General features: G+C 34.7%; 1 protein-coding gene across 1 annotated transcript in view; it reads left to right on the top strand.

Moving 5' to 3' along the window:
* Positions 1-22167, top strand: part of LOC129231088 (filamin-A-like) — a 130143-nt gene that overhangs the window by 30159 nt on the left and 77817 nt on the right. Inside the window, exons 14-20 of the mRNA XM_054865335.1 lie at positions 6622-6789; positions 8103-8252; positions 9382-9465; positions 9922-10062; positions 14194-14361; positions 15794-15937; positions 16167-16250. Of these exons, the coding sequence (XP_054721310.1) occupies positions 6622-6789; positions 8103-8252; positions 9382-9465; positions 9922-10062; positions 14194-14361; positions 15794-15937; positions 16167-16250 (939 nt within the window). The remainder of the gene's footprint in view (positions 1-6621; positions 6790-8102; positions 8253-9381; positions 9466-9921; positions 10063-14193; positions 14362-15793; positions 15938-16166; positions 16251-22167) is intronic.

Below are 22167 nucleotides of genomic sequence, written 5' to 3'. Positions count from 1 at the left end.
TTTCAAGAGTTTTTTGGGTTTTACTTCTACCAATCTAATACCAGCTTTCTTATAAGTCATAAACAAAGAGGTTATTCTTTTGCATCAAATATTTGTAAGTTTTAGGGAGAAGCCCACAAATAATCAACAACATCGAAAATCGCTCAAAATTGTGTTTTCGGAGCTCTAATTTCAAAAAATCACTGGCTTTAAAATTACAAAATATCGCCTTACAAATTGCTTTTAAGACTTGAGTTTAAGAAAATACTTGTGCAAGGGTCCCCTTGCCGTCTTTCTTTAATACCACAAGCAATGGGTTTTTCAAACGACACTTACGAAAAATTTAACTGGGTTAGCCCCTGAAAGTAAAACATTGCTTAAATTTTTTTAACCGTAATTTTGAACAATTTTCCTGGGAAATGCTCCAGATCCTCCTATCCATAAAATCTTCAAAGTTTGTCGAAAGTTGCGTTTTTGAAACTTTAATTTTGAAAACTTGCAGGGGAAGAAGGAATTGTTTTCAATCTATTTTTTTTTTTTTAAATCGATTGGAAACAGTCTCTGAGCTCCCTTCCTTACCCTAACGTCAATAAACATGGCCTATAATCGTGTTTTAAAGCTAAAATTGCGTTTGTAAAACTAAAAGTTTCAAAGTCTAAAATTGCGTTTTTAAAACTAAAAGTTTCAAAATTTTGACTGGATACCTTCAATCCAATCAAAAAATAAAAAAAATTTTTTTTTTTTGAGAAATCACGATTGCTTATTGTTCTCACTTGACTGTTTTGATGTGCTATCATTTTATTTTCCCACCAGCACCACCGTCGACCGACCGCCTCACGATGCTACTCCTCCATCGAAAGCCGTCTCCAGGTTGCGTCCATATCCTACACACACACACACACATACATACACCTATGCACACATACGCACACATACATATGCCTACACACACATACACAAACACATACACACACTCGTGATTGCGAAAATCATAATTTGAATTCAAGATGTCAAAATTCAAATTAATTTTTTTTTGTTTTTTTAATGTACCCCCTTAAAACTTTTTTCTGGTTATGTCACTGCATGCAGGGGCACAATTCAAACAATTTTGGTGAGAACTAGACAAATGAAAAGGGCCTTTTGTTTGATTCTAAACAGTTATGCTCTCAGAAATTGTATCTGTTTCAATGATGCAAAGGAAACTAATGTTTTGGAGACTGAGAGACAGGAATATTTTCGTGCCCTAGGACAAAATAGAGAATTATTGCTATGATTCTCTATTTTGTGTGTCTATGACTGCGTATTTATGATATCTGAAATGAGGGGGCGCCGCAAGGTACCCCTAATTTTTTACAATCGTGGCATTTTGTACAAAGAGGGACGCCGCAAGGCGCCCCTCATTTTATGTGAATGTTGTCATGTTCCATCGAAACGACGTGCCCCTTGCGGCGCCCCCTCATTTTGTGGCACCCGAGGCGATTGCCCCACTCGCCCCCCCTTTGGGATGGCCCTGCCCTCCCTCATACCATTTCATAGAAATTCATTTATGAAAATAACAGCAATAGCAATTCATTATCAAATATTAATAATGCAATAACAATAATCTGAAAACCCAATTGTAGATTACCTTCGACAACTTTAGAGAGGTTGGGTTGGAAATGTTATTTTAGCTGACCTTCAATAATGCTAAAGGCGGAGTTTTCACGGATTCTCACTCGAAACATTTCCGAAATTAAATGAAAAATTTAAGAATATTTTGAATGTTTTTGGCGAGAGAGGAGAGACGCTCCCTGGAAATTTTTTGAAGTTGTCACTTTAAAAGTGTAGGTTTAGTCAATCTTTTTTAATATTCATGGGAGGAGTTCGCTCTTCTTTTAATTTTTAATATATGTTATGTCTTATTTGAATAATGGTCCAAAATATTTCTTTTCCCATTTAGAGTTGAAATGTTGTCAATTTTCGAAAAAAAAAAGGGATTACCCAGAGCAGTAAGCTGTCCCTCACCCCTCCCAGATACATCACTGCACTGTAGAAGTATTAAGCAGACACAAGAAATATGAATGCAAAAATCTTCTTTTGGGGGGGGGATTTTTCTAGGGTCGCATTAGGACTTGTCTCTTTTTTCGTTCTAAGTTTGTTATTAATTTTCTTTGAAATTTTTTTAAAGTAATTAACTTTAAACTCGTAATACATTTTCGAAATAATCTTGGTGAATCACAGCCCCTCTTCCTGTTGATTTTTGTGAGAGCCACTCCTGAACCACTGTAGGTACCATATCAGTCTTAAAATGTTAAAAGTATTTTTACTGAGACCTCAAATGCAAGTATTTCAAAAAAAAAAAAAAACATCAGGCTGGAAATTGAAAATCTCATTATTTAAAACCAAAGCACTCGGATGTTTTTGGAAAGGAAAACTCAGGAAGAGGTTTCTACAATATTTTAATCAATAATTAAAAGAAGAAAGAAGATAAGGACATAGCAAAGAAAGAGACGGGAGGGAAGTCCCCGAAACTTATCCCTTCATTTTACGATACTAAAAGTAGCCTAGAAGAGCATTTTTAATTTTGAAAGGATTCTGGGAGAGAGTTCTCCCTAGCCCCATCCTTCACTAACATCACCAGAGATGGCTCACAATTGCATATTTAGGACGTCAAAAAGCTTCAAGGATAGCGCTCCCACAGAAAACCCTGAAAAACACCCAACCTAAATCCGTGAGAAACTCAGCCTATTCATTATTAATGATTGGCAAAAATTTCCTCTTTAGGACTTCAATTTGTAAAATTTTCCGGGAATCCCCGAACCACCCCTCAACTTAATATCATCAAAGATCTTCTAAAACTTCTAATTTTAGAGCTACTATTCTGAAAAATTAGCCGGAGGAACGCACCCAAACTCCCTTCATTGAAGGGGACATTTCTAGAATTTCAACTTCAGAAAATACTGAGGGAAGGTCCGCCAAACTTTTCCACACACTAGTGATACCAAAGATCCTCAAAAAACTGTGTTTCAAAAGCTAACTTGGAAAATTTTGTGGGAGAGCGTTCCCCTCTCGCCGATGTCTTTGAAGATTATTTTAAACTTTGTTTTAAGTTCTTGGATCAATTTCAAAAACTTTCTGAGGGAGAGCCACCAAATCTCTCCTCTCCACATCATCAAAGATCATCTAAGCATGCCCGGATCTGCATACCCTCACACTGCGGGGAGACCCACTTCCTTAAAGGGCCCAACGGCCGAAGAAATTGAAGAAAAAAATTGCAAAAAACTAGCACTAAGACTTATTAACGTTACAAATATGGGTCACTCTCCAGAATGTGTAACTTTTGAATGAAATATTCTTCAATTTCAAAACCTTTTGGTTTCTTTCTTTTTTATTCTTACATGAAAGTTACCCGCTAGAAGAAACCATAAACAATGGCCCAGCTAAATTCCAATTATTTTACTCATTAATAAAAAAAATTAAAAAACATCTAGTTCATGGTATTAAGAAAAAAGCTTTTAGTGTTTGAAAATAGAGACCACTTTAATATCAAAGTAGTAATTTTGTTAATTGGGGACAAACAATTTGCTATTTTAGTTAATAGTGTGAATCTAATATTAAGCTCTCTTAATTAAAGTACGGCTTTAATTTTAGTTTACATTTGTGTAAAAAAAAATAGTATAGTGCAGTGGAATCCATTTAATTGGACCACTGGTTAATCGGACCAGCTGCTTATTCAGACCAAATCTTAAAGAACCAATACAAATCCCACTGCACAAGCCTAATATTATTCACTTATTGGGACCAAAAACTCTTTCAATTGGACCAAGGAACATGAGAACAAATTTAAAAAAAAATTAAATATATCCCACTTGGAGCGAGTTTCAAGTGGGTCAAAGAACTCAATAGTTCGTGCAATAAAAATTAATAATGGTTCCTTGTAACCTTTAATTAAATTCAGAAATATTTTCAGGAAAAAATGGTTAACGTAACTCCCATTGCATGACCACACTGTTCCAGCAGAAATAAAAATTTCAGTGAAATTTCAAATTTCTTCAGTTCAGTTAGCACATTCAAAAATATGTAAATGTTTTCAAAACGAAAAGTGTTTGGTTGTAAAATACGTAATTTATATACATTTCATTGCAATTTTTAATGACTAATTAGTACCTTTTATAACTTAGTTTTTCACTCTCACATTTTTAGTTACTTCTGGTTATTGAATTGAATCAACACTGACTGGAAAGAAATAATTAAAACTGTATCAGTCTGTACATGTTGTTGAACGAGTGTCCACATATTATTCGTTTTATTTTAATTTATTTTTAAGGGAAAAAATTTGTAAATAGCAAATCACCATCACCATGTATATGGGGCTCACAATAATCATAAGGGTATTTAAATGTTTTGCCTACAGCATGTTCGGTTAAGCTTCACAGGTCCTGTTTGCTTAATCAAACCAACCGGTTATTAGGACCAAAATGGCCCAGTCCCAATGTGGTCCTAGTAACCGGAATCGACTGTATTAAAAAATTTCCAAACTATTACATTCGAGAATATATTGGTAATTTATAATTTTTGTAGACTCTAAATAAATTGGTGCATTCCCCCCCCCCCCACCATCATTTATTCTCACTTCAAAAATAATGACATTGATAAGGTCTCACAGAGGTGAGATTCACGGAGGGGAGGAATTTCCATTAAAATAAACTAATGGATAATTTTTTCATGGATTTTTTTTTTCTTTCTTCATTGCTACAGTCTGCACATGATAAGCATATGAAAACATGTGTACTTCTTTTTTTAATTTGCATCCCTGAAATTTAAGTTCACGGAGGTGAGAATTCCCAATAACCACTCTTGGTTTGTAAAACAAAATCGATATTGTTTTTCAACAAAAATCTCACTTCTTTATGACTGAAAATAAACAAAGGGGCTCCCTTGTATCATGGGGAATAAAATGTGATGTCATTACTGTCATCTTAATGAGAAATGGCATTTTGTGTTTGGGTAACGGAGGTGAGAATTTATGATGTGACATAATTCCTTTTCCTACTAAAACACAATATTAAATAAATAAAGATACTTAAACAATTAGTATTTGAGACACTTTTGAAAGAAATAATAAATAAATAATTATACACTTTTAATTAAACAAGTTATTAAGTACATAAGTGGTCATACCAGATCTTTGACATGCCACGAAGGTGAAAATTTACATGGCATTGAATTTTTGAAGGGGGGGGGGGCAAAATTTATTGATCCGGGCCTGCATCTAAGATTGCATTGTTAGAGCTACAATTTTGTGCAATTTCTGAGGGGGGGGGGAGCTCTTTAACTCCCCACTTCTTAACATAATCACAGATAACAACTGCGTTTTCGAAAATTCAATTTCGAAAAATAGACCGGGAATGATCCCTGAACCCTTTTCTCCTAACATTATAAATGATAGTCCGATAGAAGATGCATTTAAAGATTTCAATTTTGAAAAGTTTAGGGGGGAGAAACCCCAGACCCCCTACTTCTGAGTGAATATTATGCTCATGATTAGGTTCATATTTCTAATACCTAAATCTAGTTTTGACTCCCTGACTCTATTTTAAATCAGAAGCTAAATCCTCTCTATATTTAAGATGATTATGAAAAAATTCAGTTGCCACCAGTTTCATATGCATTCACTAAATATTTTTGACCTCCCCACGGCCCTGCCACCCTTTTCCGGGGGTTATCTAAAGCCCCAGGCTCTTTGGTATAGTGGTACCACCATTCAGTGGCGGATACAAGGGGAGGGTCATGGGGTCAACCCCCATGACCCTCCCCCCCCTTAAACCATGGACAATAGTATCTGTCCACATTGCATTCAAACACTGTATGAATAAAATGCAAATGATTTCAGTTGTCTTTTCAGTTCATTAATTATTTTTGAAAGTAAATCTTAGAGATTGCTTCTTTCATTGCTTATGCAATTTGCAACATTTATGCCTAAGCCCTATTCCTGACCAATATTCGTACTTCTTTTAGACACCTGAGCATTTTAAGAAATTTTGCGTGCCCAAAACCGTAGGTTCTTCACAGGTGGGCCGGGGGTGTCATTCTTTAGCATGACACCCCCCCCCCCTAAAATGATAGTCTGTATCTGCCCCTGCCTCCATTACCAAAGCGCTGCGCGTTCCCCTGTTAATTACATTAATAACATTTTTTCACTTTACTGCAAAGTACTAACCTAGTTTGGTATGTTTAAAATGAACAATAAAATGATCCTATGTGTTTAATTGCTAGAACTAAAACATAACTGGTGATAACTATGCAATGCTAATTATGTGGAAGGAATGCAGTGGTGATCACCAGCAGAACTTCTGTATGCCTCACAAATTTGAATTTGTCATCTGGAATGTTCTTGGCTAACCATTGTTTAAGTTGATAAGCATTCCAAATCAACTCTGCAGTTTATTCTAAAGAAAAGTTAAAGCCTAAAAATTCTTAGTGAAAATATGATTCAAAATAAATTATGCAGCATGTTTCCATTATGTGTGTTTCCAGTTCTTTCATTATTTCAAAGTGTTAACTATTAATCGTACTTCAAATAATGCTCTAGCAGCAATTCTGATTTCAATGAATTCAGTTTTGTTTTCTGTTTTTTTGCTAAATATTTTTTGTCTTTCTTAGTTAATGGAGCTGATGCAGGATCTGGAAACTTAGAAATTCTTGTTAACGGTGGCCATGTCACGAGCAATGTTAAAAGCCTTGGAAACCACTGTTTTCTTGCTTCCTTCATTCCTCATTCTGCTACTACACATACCATTGAAATGAAGTTCAATGGTCATCATGTTCCAGGTATGATTTCTGTTGAAAAAAACCTTTACTAAACAACTAAAATGGTAGCTAAGTAAGTCTTAGCTACCAGTTTGTTTGGCACTCTTGGCTTCCTTAAGAGGTTTTCCACCTCCAGCTCAGTCACTTCCTAAGCCGGGCTAATGAGTGCTAATAAGCACAAAACTGCTGTCCTCGGCTGGAATCACTGAGTTGGCGGTGTATTTCATGTAAAATTCTAATATTTTCATGTGTATTTTCAATTGTTTCTTGATGTTACACTTGTTTTGAGCATTATAATGTATTTTTAGTAATCATTTTTTAGCTATAAATTAATTGTTTTTTGATGTTACACTCATTGTTGCCAGACATCCCGGATTTCAAGGGACAGTCCTTTATTTTGAAAAAGTGTCTCGCATCCTGGGGAACTTCCATACGGGATGGCTAAAGTCCCGTATTCTAGCTTGTAACAATATTTTACAAAACGAGACATTATTTTAAGGGAAAAAAATTAAGTAAAATAAAAAATTTGAAATGAAGAGCAACAAAAAAAAAATCATGTGGCAGCAAAAGCAAAACTTGTTTTCGGTTTGATTTGGTTTGTAGGTTTTGGTTTGGTGGCAGACCATGAGGAGCCGAATGGTTACTTCCTCCTTGCTTATTGACTAATGTTGGAAATATATCTCTGCTCATGCGTCGTAAATCACAATGAAAACTATTTTTTATACTTTGATAGGCAACATTTTGTGAGGTTTTGTTGCGATTGAATTTTCAGATTTATCATTAACAGACACCTCAATATACCCCCCCCCCTTTTCACTTCTAGAAGTCTGTCCCATATTTACTGTTCTTGAATCTGACAATCCTGGTTACACTTGTTTTGAACATTTTGATGTAGTTTTAGTAATAATTTTTTAGCTATAAATTAACAAAAAATAGCAGGTCTTGCCCCTATTTACTCGTGGGACAAAATGAATCATAATGTTAAAATGACGCTGATGTAGAATGTTGGTTGACTTCTTTATTGTAAACTTCATTGCAGTAGTAAGATAAACCAGCTCAAATAATGTATAAATTTAGTTGAAATTGGTCAACTGTAAGACACTACTGCCAACGGGGCCATTTAAGGATAATTCTTTTAGTTATTTTATGGCCTCATATGTGTTTTATACTAATAAATGGTGTCATTGAATAAAAAAAGCAATTTTGTATGCATTTCTAAATCAAAAATGTTACTCTTTGAAGTAGGAGCCTCATATGAGATTCAGAGTGATAAAAGGATTAATTTAGTATTTATGAGATGACATTGTTTTCTTAAATGTTTGTATTTTAAATAGGCTCTCCTTGGAAGTGTGAAGTTAGTGAACAAGGTAAAAAATTGTCTGTTCGAGGTGAAGCTCTTAAATCTTTCAGCACACGCCAGCCTGCATCATTTGAAGTTACTGCTATTGGTTGTAGCAAAGAAAATATTAAAGTCAATATATTTGGTAAGTTGCTACTTACATACTTTTTTCATGATTTCAAATTCCATGTCCTATAATTATTTGATTTTAAAAAAAGATTGAAAAGTGTTTAATAAATATAATTTATTTCCATTTTAAAATAAGAAGTTCAAAGGGGTATTCTAGTCTAGAAATTCAAAAAAAAAAAAAAAAAATAGAATTTTTTTTCTTTTCATATTTTCAAAGTTTAGACCTTTAAGAATAAGCCTCTAAGAGGATTTACAGAAATTCGAATTATTTTCAGAGTTATATTTAATTTTGTTAAGATAAAGAAAAAGCCAGCAAATGAGGTCAACAGCGTGACAAACGCTCTGAGGTATGAGCTTCCGCAGCTTTAAAAGAAGGCAGAACTGCTCTTATGGCTAAAAGAGCTGCCAAAAATGTAGCTTTTTAGGTATAGGAAGAAATAATGTGTAAGTCGGGGATGGTTGTTCCAAAAAAACTATAAGTATAGCATACCATTAAACAAGTCAGACTGCCCGAAATGTGACAGCAAACTTTAAACACGTTTTTCTCGAATCTACTTTTTTCAATAGGGTTGACAAGATATCTCAAGTTCTAATGCACCATTTTATTTGAAATTTGGCAGACTTTCTTAATACTATCAAAATTGTCTCCAAGGGGTTTCTGTAGTTTTGTTTTTTTTTACTATTTTTTAAAAAACACAAAAATTGAAAAAAGAAGCCAAAAATGACTTTTTTTTAAAGACACCATTTTGTACAATTTTTATTCACCCCCCCCCCCCCCCGAATCGGCTATGTCTTGACAATTTTACATCCTTGTTCAATAAGAATCAACCTTAATTTCATGATTCAGATCACCAGGAGGATTGGAATCTTGTCAACCAGTAGACACTTTTCTTTTTTGAGTCCCCACTTTGCCAGCCTCGACTGATTTCAATTTTGAATTTTTTTCCCATTATTATACTTTTTTATACTTCTCAAGTATCAATAAAAAACTAATAAAAAAAATTGATAAAAAAAAAATGATTACAGTTTTTTTTATTACGCCCCCGAAATCGCCTCAAAATCAAGCCTCTAGACTAGAATACTCCCTTAATGCAATCGTAGCATAATATTTTCAATCATGAAAATCCTTTTTTCATTTATTTCAGGACCAACTAAAACCACAATAGTGCCAAAAGTTAGTGAAATAGGGGGAGGACTATATAGAGTAGAGTTTAATGCATTTGAAGTAGGTAAGTTATGTACCAGGCATACGTAATAATATAGATTTTCTACATCTTTTAGAATAAACTATTGCAACAGCTATAATTTTTGAATGAGTTCAATTTTTTTCCTAGCTCTCATTGATGATAGGTAAATATTTAAAAATGTGTTCCCTAAAAAAAGCTTAATTTTTCTATAAGAATAATAAATATATTTTTAATTTTCAGTTTGAAATTCATTGTTTTGTATAATTGATGAAGAAATAGAACTGCAAATTTTGGTTAAAAATACTAATTTTTATTCTGGAAAAAAATCACTGGTATATATATTTTTCTTTTAGGGCTTAAGCTCAAATGTTTTAAGTAATTGTACAGATTCATGAATGTTGTTTTACCTTCATGTTATCCTTGAAAAGTCATCTTTAAGTAGAGAGAGTCCTTAAATTGAGCATTGTTAAACAGAGAACTAACTGTATTTCTTTTTAGGGAGTTACTCTATTGATGTCCTTGCTGATGGGCACCATTTGCCTGGAAGTCCTTTCTTGTCAAAAGCATATTCTTCTGCTCAAATTCATGTTTTGGATATTCCTCAGACATGTTTAGTGGGTCATAATTGCCAATTCCAAGGTAAATTTATTATTAAATAGCAATACAATTCTTTAATACATTTGTGCATATGTTCATTTTTTAGAAATTCATCTCTATTTATCCATACATATTTTCCCTGTTTTATTTATTTGTGTAATTGAGAATATTTTTCCTTGTTCTTTTTTTTAAAGAAAAATTAGTGATTTAAAAGTAATTAGCACACAAAACAATCATATTTTTAGCCTTTGTAAATAACATTCATATTTATACGGATTCGTGAATAGTTAAACAAGTTCATCATTCAATGCAGTGAATTCTCCCTTAATGACTACCTGCATGCAATGGTAACATATAAGCTACTGTCACTGCTCATTAAATCTTGCCAATCACCGAAGAAATACTATTAATGTATAATTTTTGTAATTTTTGTTTTAAATTTTGAAAATAATATATTGCCTAGGGTTTTCCCAAAGGACATTTAAGTTTAAGTTTATTAGTTGATCTGCTAAAACCCAGCGACTTAGTGGTAGTGCTTTGCACTTCCACGCTGCAGACCCGGGCTGGGTACAGTCAACTCTGCCTTTCATACCTTCAGTGGGTTGATAATATAAAGAAAAATGGTGCTTACATCTGTCTTTGCACCCTAGAGCCTTTGGTCATAAAAATTGAAATGTGCACAGTAGGCCTAGGTCTCCATGGGCTATTGTGCCACTGAGTCTAGTTTTGATCTGCTAATAACAGAGAAACCAAGTAAATCAGTATTTGTATTTGTTTATTTGATATTTACCATAAAATTTTAAAGAAAACTCAGCAGTAGAATGAACTGAAAACTTTTGTCATCAAAACAACCTAAGTTTTATGACTTTTTGATTATTTTTGTTGTTATTGTGATATTCAAATACAAATACAAATACAAAAGTGACGACCAGCAACAGGCTCTGGGCCCAGCTAGACTGGTCCTAGTCAATTTACAATCCCCAGTGAAGATCAATGGCCCTCTTAAAACTGTCTACTCCTTTGCTCATTACCACCTCTTCCAGTAAGCTGTTCCAAGGTTCCACTACCCTGCTAAAATAATAATTTTTCCTAATATCCATGTTAGCCTGAGATCTAAATAGCTTAAAACAATGACCCCTTGTTCTGTTTTCAGTGCTAAACTTTAGCCCCGTAACATCTTTCGTTTTAATAAATTTAAACAGCTGAATCATGTCCCCTCGGTCTCTTCTTTGCTCAAGACTGTACATTTTTAGCCTTCTAAGCCTGGAATCATAATCTAAGTGGGAAAGTCCACTTATTAGCCTTGTAGCCCGCCTTTGAACCCTTTCCAATACATTAATGTCTTTCTTAAGATAAGGAGACCAAAACTGAACAGCATACTCCAAATGGGGTCTTACCAAACTTCTATATGAGGGCAGAAGAACTTCTTTAGATTTATTTGAAATAGATCTATTGATAAACCCAAGCATCTTATTGGCTTTGTTGCTAGCAATGCTGCACTGTTGGCTAAACTTTAAATCCTGACTTATTAGGACCCCCAGATCAGTAACTTTGTCTGCCTGACTAATGACTGAACCTTGCAAATAATAACTTGTACACTTATTTCCATGCCCTAAATGTAGCACTTGACATTTCCCAACATTAACAGCCATACCCCATTTATCAGCCCACTCTGTAATATGATCTAGATCCTCTTGCAGCTGATTTGCTTGTTCTTCATTTTCTACAGTCCCCATAACTTTGACATCATCAGCAAAACAATTCATGTTCCCAGAAAATTTTTTGTGAATATCGTTCATAAAGACAATGAACAAAACAGGCCCTAACACTGATCCTTGAGGAACCCCGCTTAAGACCTCACTCCAATTAGAATAATTTCCCCTTACAACTACTCTTTGTTTCCTTCCGGTCAGCCAATTTTTTACCCAAATGAAAGTTTTCCCTCCTATTCCGATATCAGCTAATTTGCTAAGTAGAGCAACATGCGGTACCTTATCGAAAGCTTTTTGAAAATCAATGTAAACAACATCTACAGGCTTCTTATTGTCCAAAGCCATGGTAACTTTGTCATAGAAATGTAATAAATTAGTTGCACAAGATTTACCTTTCCTAAAACCGTACTGAAAACTAGTCAGTAGATTATTAGTCTCTAGAAAATTTACTATCTTAATTTTCATCAATGTTTCAAAAATTTTGCAAACCACCGAAGTTAGACTCACAGGTCTATAATTTCCCGCACTCCCTTTAGACCCTTTCTTGAAGAGCGGTGTAATGTTAGCCAGCTTCCAGTCCTCTGGCACTGTCCCCGAATCATAAGAAGCATTGAAAATGTTTGCGATTACATCTGCTAATTCCTCTGCACATTCAACTAAAATTTTCGGATAAATATTATCTGGCCCCGGAGCCTTAGTCTCTTTAATTTTTTTCAAATGAAGTAAAACATCATCCCTGGAAAATAAAAGTCCTCAAGCTGTACTATAGCTTGTGTCTTGTTGGTGTCAACTGTTGAGATACAGTTATCGTTAAAAACGCTCGAAAAAAAGTTATTAAGAACATTAGCAATATCACTATCGTCCTGAATTAAAATTCCGTGCTCATCAACCAGTGGCCCAATATGACTATTTCGAACTTTCCCCGAATTAGCGTATGCAAAAAACCTCTTGGGATTCCTGTTTATGTTATCTGCCAGTCTTTGCTCCAACTCTCTTTTCTGAACCCGTACCAAATACTTAAATTTACGCCTTGCCTTACAATATTGGAGCCTATCTGCACTGTGACCTGTTTCTCTAAACCTATGAAAAGCAGCTTGCTTGTAATTTAGAGCGTCTTTAGTTTCCCTGGAGAACCACATTGGCCAAATTTTAGTGTTGACACCCTTTCTCCTAAAAGGAACATGATCCCTAACCGTATTCGCTAGATTTTCCTTAAACTCTGCCCACTGAAGATTCACATCGCTATTGTCCAATCCAGAAGAAAAAACTGCTTTCAAACTCTGCCGAAGTGCCACAAAGTCAGTATTTCTGAAATTGGGCACAAACCTAAAATTCTCTACTTTGTGCATATCAAATTTAATCCCAAACCTAATACTGTTGTGGTCACTATCTCCAATGTGTTCCCCTACACATAACCCCTGAACAGAGCCTTCCATGTCGCAGAAAACTAGATCTAAAATCGCGTCCTGTCGAGTACCCTGAGTTACAATTTGATCTAAGAAACAGTCACCAATTACTTTCAAAAAATCCTCTTCTCTGCTATTACTATGGTAAAAATTATTCCAATCAATTCCTGGAAAATTAAAATCTCCCATTATGATGACTGACCCCTTGCTAGAAATGTCACTAATAATACTAAACATCTGTTCGTCTTGACCCTGGCTTAAGTTGGGTGGCCTATAAATATTCCCCAAATGTAGTTTTTTGCCCTTATTACTAATCAACTCCAGCCAAATCATATCAATCTCATTAGGTTTATCATTAATTACCAATTCATTGCAAATTAAAGTGTCTCTGACATAAAATAAAACCCCACCACCTCTTTTACCTACTCTGTCTTGTCTAAACAAATTATACCCAGCAATAGATAATAAATCATCATCACTTTCGGTAGCCCATGTCTCGGAAACTCCAATAATATCCAACCTCTCGTCTATAATTATGCTTTTCAATTCTTCCATCTTGTTCCTAATACTACAAGCATTTGTATAAAAAACCTTAAGTAAGCCCATCTGACTTTTATTTAATGCTGCACGATTGTTTGAATCCCAAGTGTTAAAATCTTTTCTCTTATTAGCCACCCTATTTCCATTTCTACTAAAATCCCGATAGTTAGTACCCTTTCGAATTCTGCTCCTTAAACCATGCCCCCCATTCCAACTTAGTTTTTTGATTCTGAAGCCTCTAAAACCAAACCACTAACCATTTTGACCCCTGTAGAGCTCAGATGTAGGCCATCCCTACATCTGAGCTCTACAGGGGTCAAATTCTGTTCTAAGACTTGAAACATGTATTTTCTGCTTGATGATTTATAATATTGCAATGCTATTTAGTTATTCTTGCATCATAATATTTTTATTTTGACCTTTTGCAGTTTCCTGTGTGTGCTTTTTTTGTGTTTAAGTAAGTTTATACCTGTATAATTAAAAATTATTTCTCAAAATTTCCATTAATACTTTAGTTGATGCTTCTCAAGCTGGTGAAGGTCAACTGGAAATTTCTGTCAATGATGGTAAAGTGCCAAATCAAGTTCAGGTTCTCGGAAATGGCCGATGTCTTGTGAGCTTCCGCCCAGATGCTTCAGGCCCACATACAATTGATATAAGATTCAATGGTGAAAATGTGCCAGGTATCCCATTTAAATTCATAATAAAATGCTCAAGATGTTATCTTATGAATTAGGATTTTGTTATAATTTTAAACATCTTTTGATTCTTTTTATAGAAAGGAATCACAGATGATTAAATTTATCAAAATTAAGCTTTTTACGTGCGGTATTGGCTGAAGATGCTATTGAAATCGATGCAATTTAGGTACAATTTAATAAGGTCATATGGCACTGTCGTTATGCATGTAATTCTGCTGGGATGAAATAAAAATTCAGAAAAATATTTTTAATGTTCATGAAGTTTGCTTTTATTTGACTGATTATTTATGGATACATATAGATAAATTATGGATGCAGTGGATATCAGTTGGAAATGAAGCCAACCAGTTGATATTTTAATCATTGGTATTTTGGAGCAATTGCCAAATTTTGGACAAAAATCGTTTTAAACTGTCAGTAAAACTAGAGCTGCAGAGTTGGTGGGAAAAGGACCCCCTCCAGCTCCTGAAGTTATAGTTTTCGACTCTGACTATTTTCGAACTCTGATTCTTTTATCCCAAAATCACACTGTTTAGCTCTGGCAGAGGTGCAGTCTTGGAGAGAAAATGACTGACTCTGACTCTTGAAACTTAAAAGCGTTCAACTCTAGTCCCTTTTGCCCTAAATCAGTCCGACTCCACAGCCCTGAATAAAACATAGACCAAAATACATTATCTCTCTCTTAATCTTGGGGCGTTAAGGAAATTGGCTATAAGGAAAACTGCCAAAAATCCAGTTATTATTATTAAATGTAACAATGTCTAATTCAGACTTACTTTTGATAGCGAGAATGAACCATCTGTTGGTTAACTAACTAGCGAAAATTGAAAGCAGCTCTAACTGAAATTTTGGAATGTTTAAATTTTTCCTGCCATTGCACACAAAATACTTACCGAATTAAAAACTTCAAGCTTTTATGACTGCTAGAAGTACCTTAGAATTTTTTCAATCTATCATTTGTCTGTGTTAACATTCAAAAACTTCGACTAGCAATAATAGGTAAATTATTGTTAGAAATGGAACAAAATTTACAAACATAGCTTACTGTCACATGACCTCTTAGTAACTAAAATATCAGGCTTTTAGCTTTTAGCCTAAAATGCCTTGAGTTGCTTCGAGAAAAAGATGGTACAGCTGTGATTTTGTTTGACTTGATTTGGTTTGCTTTTGCTTGTCTTGGCGTGCCTCCAGATATTATTTGTTTGATCAAACTTTGAAATATCACGTCATCTTATTTAGATTTATGTTAACATTTTAATGATGTCAATTTATTTAAAAAGCATAAAAGTTATTTAATTGATAATTTGACATTTTCTTTTACTTTTGTGATAAATATGCTGCTTATTCAAAACTAGCATAAAATATTACTCTTAATGTATGATCACTTTATTTTCAATAATTACTATCTTTGAAGGGTGCCCAGTTGTAGTGGAATCTACTGAATCGTCCCATTCATTTGAAATTACAAGCCAAGATCTAGTTCCAATCAATAAAGTAGCACATTTTAATGTTAATGTAAAAGGCGGACGAGAAGGAGATCTGAAAATTTCTTGCACTTGTAAGTATTGATTTAAGCAAATAGTCTGGAAATAAAGTGCTGTCATAATATCTTATGAATAAATCTTGTTTCTTAATATTATTATTTATTAATTTATGCTGCATTTTACTAATCTGATTAAGTAGTTATTTTTTCAATCAGTAATTCATTTTTGTAGAGTTATTCAAAAACTTGAGATTAAATTACTAATATTCAGTATATAATTTGTGTGTTTTCATTATTGCTCTAGCTCCAAGTGGGCTGAAAACTCCTGTAAAACTATTTGCTGATCCAAAAGTTGGATTCATAGGGGAGTTTTTACCAAAAGAAGTTGGTAAGTTAAACTGCAATGTAATATAAAAATAATGAACAGTTTGAACTTAAAACTGTATATTAATCTCAATTGCTTCATTTTTTTCTCTCTACCTCACCTACTGCTCAGATCACTTGCAACTTGCTATGCTCACATACTAGACACTAATTAATTTTACAGCAGGTGTGGCTTCAAAAGTATCAATTATTTTCCTAAACTTTCTGGCCTTGAGCAGTACTCACCCTGCTATTCAGTTTCTTGAAAACTAAATGTATAATGCACAACAGAAAAGAAATTCTATTACAAAATATGTTTAGCATTATTGCTCTTCATGAGGAGAAAGTGAGTGAGTGAATCCATATTCAAATTTTGTTAGCAATCTTTAAGCAGCTCCACATATTTCTGCATTTTGGCTTCAATTTTTTAAATTTGTTCTTGTTAAGGGTTCTTTTCACTCATTTTTTCTTCTTATTATTTTTTTAATACAAGATGTGTCGAAAAAAAAATGTGTACCCTCTTTGAATGTTGCTAATGTCAGACTTAACTTTGAGTAAAGAAAATTCATTCTTAAGTGCTGCTGGAAGACTGAGAACATGAGGCAAGTGCAAAAAGTTTAGAAAGGAGTTTCAACCAGATATACCAATGAAACTATCAATTATTCGTTTGGTGAATATGTTTAAGGGAAAAGGAATTGTCAATGATGTTGATGAGAACCATTTTAGATCATTACAATCATCCACAACCTTACACTTGAAAGAAAAGTAACTGAAATGCTCCTTCAATCTCCTAGAAAATCTGTTCCACAAGCGACTAAACGAGGCAATTTACAGTTTATCACATTTTGAACCGTGCTTAACGAGTTTGGTTCTTAGATTTGAATGTGTTCTTAATGAAAATGATCATGACCAGAGATTTGAATTTTGTCAGTAGTGCCACTCAAAAATTTTCATTGGTCTATCAATTCCCTATGGTCTCTAGATTTGTCTCTGATAATTTCCTTTCTGTAGGCAGCATGTCAAGCACAATACTTAAGGTGCAAAACTTGCTACAGTCAATGAATTGAGAGCAGCCATTGGGAGGGAATGTGCCGAAATTCTATTTGACATGATTTGAAACATTTTGGATTTCATTGTTTAGCACTATCAGCTGTGCCTGAACCACAATGGCTAGCAATTTGATCACTTTCATAAAATGGCTGTTTTTACATTTGTTCACTTATTAATTAATTAATTTATTTATTTATTTATTTTGTTGTTGTAGTTGAAACTTTTCTGTATCATAATTGTTTGTGTTATAGTCATTCAAAGAGATGCTATTTGGGACACTATTTTTAGGGGGGGGGGGGTATTAGTTTTTGAACTCATATGGTTTTTGTGGTGTAATTAGCATTTTTTTTGTCATTAATTAATCCTTTTTATATCTGTTAATACTCTTCTATTTCTGCTTATTATTTTTTCAATGTTCTGGAATTATGTGTTATTTGTTTTTCCGATAATTTTCAAATACAAATACAAATACAAATGTGACGACCAGCAACAGGCTCTGGGCCCAGCTAGGCTGGTCCTAGTCAATTAATTAGTCCCCAATGAAGATCAATGGCCCTCTTAAAGCTATCCACTCCCTTGCTCATTACCGCCTCTTCCGGTAAGCTATTCCAAGTGCCCACGACCCTGCTAAAGTAGTAGTTTTTCCTGATTTCCAAGTTAGCCTGAGATTTAAATAGCTTAAAACAATGACCCCTTGTCCTGCTTTCCCCACAAAAATTTAATCCATTTACATCTTTCATTTTGATAAATTTAAATAACTGAATCATGTCCCCTCTGACTCTCCTTTGCTCCAGGCTATACATGTTAAGCCTATTAAGTCTGGTATCATAATCTAAATCTGAGAGTCCCCTTACTAATTTAGTTACCCTTCTTTGAACCCTTTCCAATACGAAAATATCTTTCTTCAGATAAGGCGACCAAAATTGAACAGCATACTCCAAATGAGGTCTTACTAAACTCCTATATAAAGGCAGAAGAACTTTCTTAGATTTGTTTGAAATAGAACTCTTGATGAACCCAAGCATTTTGTTGGCTTTGTTACTAGCAATACTGCACTGTTGACTAAACTTGAAGTCCTGATTTATAAAGACACCCAGATCCATAACATTTTCTGCCTGATTTATGACTGAACCCTGTAAATGATATCTCATACGCTTATTTCCATGACCTAAGTGTAGCACTTGACATTTCCCTACATTAACTGCCATACCCCATTTATCTGCCCACTTAGTAATATGATCTAAATCCTCTTGCAGCTGTTTTACTTGTTCTTCATTTTCGACAATCCCCATAACTTTTACATCGTCAGCAAAACAATTCATGCTTCCAGAAATATTTTCATTGATGTCATTCATAAATATAATAAACAAAAGAGGCCCTAAAACTGATCCCTGAGGAACCCCACTTAAAACATCACTCCAATTAGAATGATTTCCTCGCACAACTACTCTTTGCTTCCTACCAGTAAGCCAATTTCTAACCCAAAGTAAAGTTTTTCCTCCTATTCCAATGTCAGCTAACTTGCTGAGAAGAGCAACATGCGGTACCTTGTCAAAAGCTTTTTGAAAGTCAATATAAACAACATCCACACATTTTTTGTTATCTAAAGCTGAGGTAACCTTGTCGTAGAAATGCAATAAATTAGTAGTACAGGATTTACCTTTCCTGAAACCATACTGCAAACTAGTCAACAGACTATTAGTCTCTAAGAACTTCATGATCTTAATTTTGATCAAAGTTTCGAAAATCTTACAAATCACCGAAGTCAAACTTACAGGTCTATAATTCCCAGCAATACCTTTAGACCCCTTCTTGAAGAGTGGCGTTATGTTAGCCAGTTTCCAGTCCTCTGGCACCGTCCCCGAGTTATAAGAAGCATTGAAAATATTCAAAATAACATCCACTAATTCCTCTGCACATTCAACTAAAATTTTTGGATAAATATTATCTGGTCCCGGAGCTTTAGTTGCTTTAATCTTTTTCAAATGAAATAAAACCTCCTCCCTGGAAAATACAAAATCCTCAAGCTGTATAATAGCTTGTGTCTTGTTAGTGTCAACTGTTGAGATACAGTTATCGTTAAACACACTGGAGAAAAAGTTATTCAGAACATTTGCAATATCCCTATCGTTTTGGATTAAATTTCCATACTCATCAACCAAAGGCCCAATTTGATTGTTTCGAGCTTTCCCAGAATTAGCGTAAGCAAAAAACCTCTTAGGGTTCCCATCAATGTTATCTGCCAGCCTTTGCTCCAATTCCCTTTTCTGAATCCGTACCAAATACTTAAAATTTCGCCTTGCCTTACCATACTGGAGCCTCTCCGCACTCTGACCAGTTTCTTTAAACTTACGAAAAGTGGCTTGCTTATAATTAAGAGCTTTTTTAGTCTCCCTGGAGAACCACATGGGCCAAATTTTGGTATTAACACCTTTTCTCCTAAATGGAACATAGTCCCCAACGGTTTTAGCAAGTTTATCCTTAAATTCCGTCCACTGCTGATCTACGTCGCTATTTTCCAACCCTGACGAAAAAACCTCTTTCAAGCTCTGCCTAAGTGCAACAAAATCAGTGTTTCTGAAATTGGGCACAAACCTAAAATTATCATCTTTGCACACTTCAAATTTAACCCGGAATCTAATGCTGTTATGATCACTATCTCCAATATGCTCCCCTACACTCAATCCCTGAACAAAACTACCTATGTCACAAAAAACTAGATCCAAAATTGCCTCCTCTCGAGTTCCCTGAGTTACAACTTGATCTAAGAAACAGTCACCAATTACTTTTAAAAATTCCTCTTCTTTGCCATTACCAGGATAAAAATTATTCCAATCAATACCCGGAAAATTGAAATCCGCCATTATGATAACGGATCCCTTACTGGACATGTCACTAATAATACGGTACATCTGTTCATCTTGTCCCTGGTTTGAATTAGGTGGCCTATAAATGTTTCCAAAGCGTAGCTTTTTGCCCTTACTGCTCATCAACTCCAGCCAAACCATATCAATATCAGTAGGCTTATCATTTATGACCAATTCATTGCAAATAAAATTGTCTCTAACATAAAATAAGACCCCACCACCTCTTTTACCTACTCTATCCTGTCTGAACAAATTATACCCAGCAATATGTAATAACTCTGCATCAGATTCGGTAGCCCATGTCTCTGTAATTCCAATAACATCCAACTTCTCATCCATAACTATGCTTTTCAATTCATCCATCTTGTTCCTAATACTGCGAGCATTGGTATAGAAAACTTTAAGCATGCCTAAGTTGCTTTTATTTAACACCCTGAAATTTCCTAAATTACAATTGTTAACATTACTACTCTTGTTCGTCACTTTATTTCCATTTCTAGCAATACCCAAAAAAATTTCATTCTCTCGATACCTGATGCTTGAACCATGCCCCCCATTCCAACTTAGTTTTTTGACTCCGAATCCCTTAAAATTAATCCACTAACCATTTTGACCCCTGTAGAGCTCAGATGCAGGCCATCCCTAGCAATCCAATCCCGTTTACAATGACTCCATACATCAATGAACCTGATACTGCGCTTTTCGCAAATTGACTTCAGTAGCAAGTTCATACACCTCGCACGTTGATTTAGCCAGCTCCTATGCACTCCATACCTGGGAAGCAAACCAACCACTTGGACATTCGTCGAAAAGCTGGTTGCTTTATCCAACAGGGATTCCCATTCCCTAGAAAACTCCTCATTTTTACTGTGGCCTACATCATTTGTTCCCACCCACAAAGTAACCATGTCCTCCTTATTCAATACTCCCTTCTTTTCAGCAACCATATTAACGTCTTTTACCCGAGCCCCTGGTAAACAACACCTAGCCACCTTACGCTTTACTCTCCCAACTGTGTTACCCACCTCCCTTACCATAGAGTCCCCCAAAATTACACCCTTAGTTTCCCAATCTAACTCCTCATTTGAAACTTCCCCCTGAATCTCTGGAACATTTATACCCTCTACAACTGGCCTACACCCTAATGCTAACTGGGCTTCCAAAACTAGCATCTTAAGTCTTAAGTCTGAGAGTTCAGCACATTTAGTGCAAATATAATCCTCCTCAAAAACAGACTCATTTTCCCCCTTATACAGGCAGAACATATGACATAAATCACAAAAGATCCACCTGTCCCCCTTCCCACTCTTTACCTCTTTCATAATGCATATAACACCCATTTCTACTCAGTAATTATGTTCCAAAAGGCAAAACAGAAAGATAAAAATGCAAAAAAACACAGAATAAATACTAAAAACAGCAGTAAATAAAGAGTTGCTACACCCAATGAAGCACACAAGATCAAAAACCAGGAGATCACCACATGTTAGGCTTAGCTCCAAAAAATGCAAAAACACTTCAAGAATACAATAACAGCTAAAATGAGCCCCCAAAACACAATAAAACTAAATTACATGATAAAGTGCAGTAAAAAAACCTAAAACTAGACAGTAATAATGAAAAATTATGGTAAGAAAACACTTATCAAATTAGCAGCAATAACACTCCCTGCATCACTGTTTCTCCGTTTTTTTTTCTTCATGAAAAAAATAGTTTGCTACATATAGTCTGGCTCTGATAACTTCGGTTGGGCTGAAGTTTAAACAATTCCAGTTGTTGAAATGGGACGAGAAAAACTGCTTGGCTCTCTTAACAGTCATTGGCACTGTGCGAATCTAAGAATTTCTCCTCCTTTAAATCAAACATAAATATAAGCTCATTCCAAGGCCAAACATCATTTTAGAGCCAGACTCTTCATTTTTCTTTCTTGAAATACACAGTGAAATCCCGTTATAGTGAATACCAATGCAACAAAATTTATTTTTCAATGAAATCAATTTTTAGTCCTAATGTAATTGCTGTTAC

Source organism: Uloborus diversus, chromosome 10 (genome assembly GCF_026930045.1).
Source record: "Uloborus diversus isolate 005 chromosome 10, Udiv.v.3.1, whole genome shotgun sequence".
Taxonomy (NCBI): Eukaryota; Metazoa; Arthropoda; class Arachnida; order Araneae; family Uloboridae; genus Uloborus; species Uloborus diversus.
The sequence above is the reverse complement of the archived record's forward strand: the minus strand, read 5'-3'. Positions and strand labels throughout refer to the sequence as shown.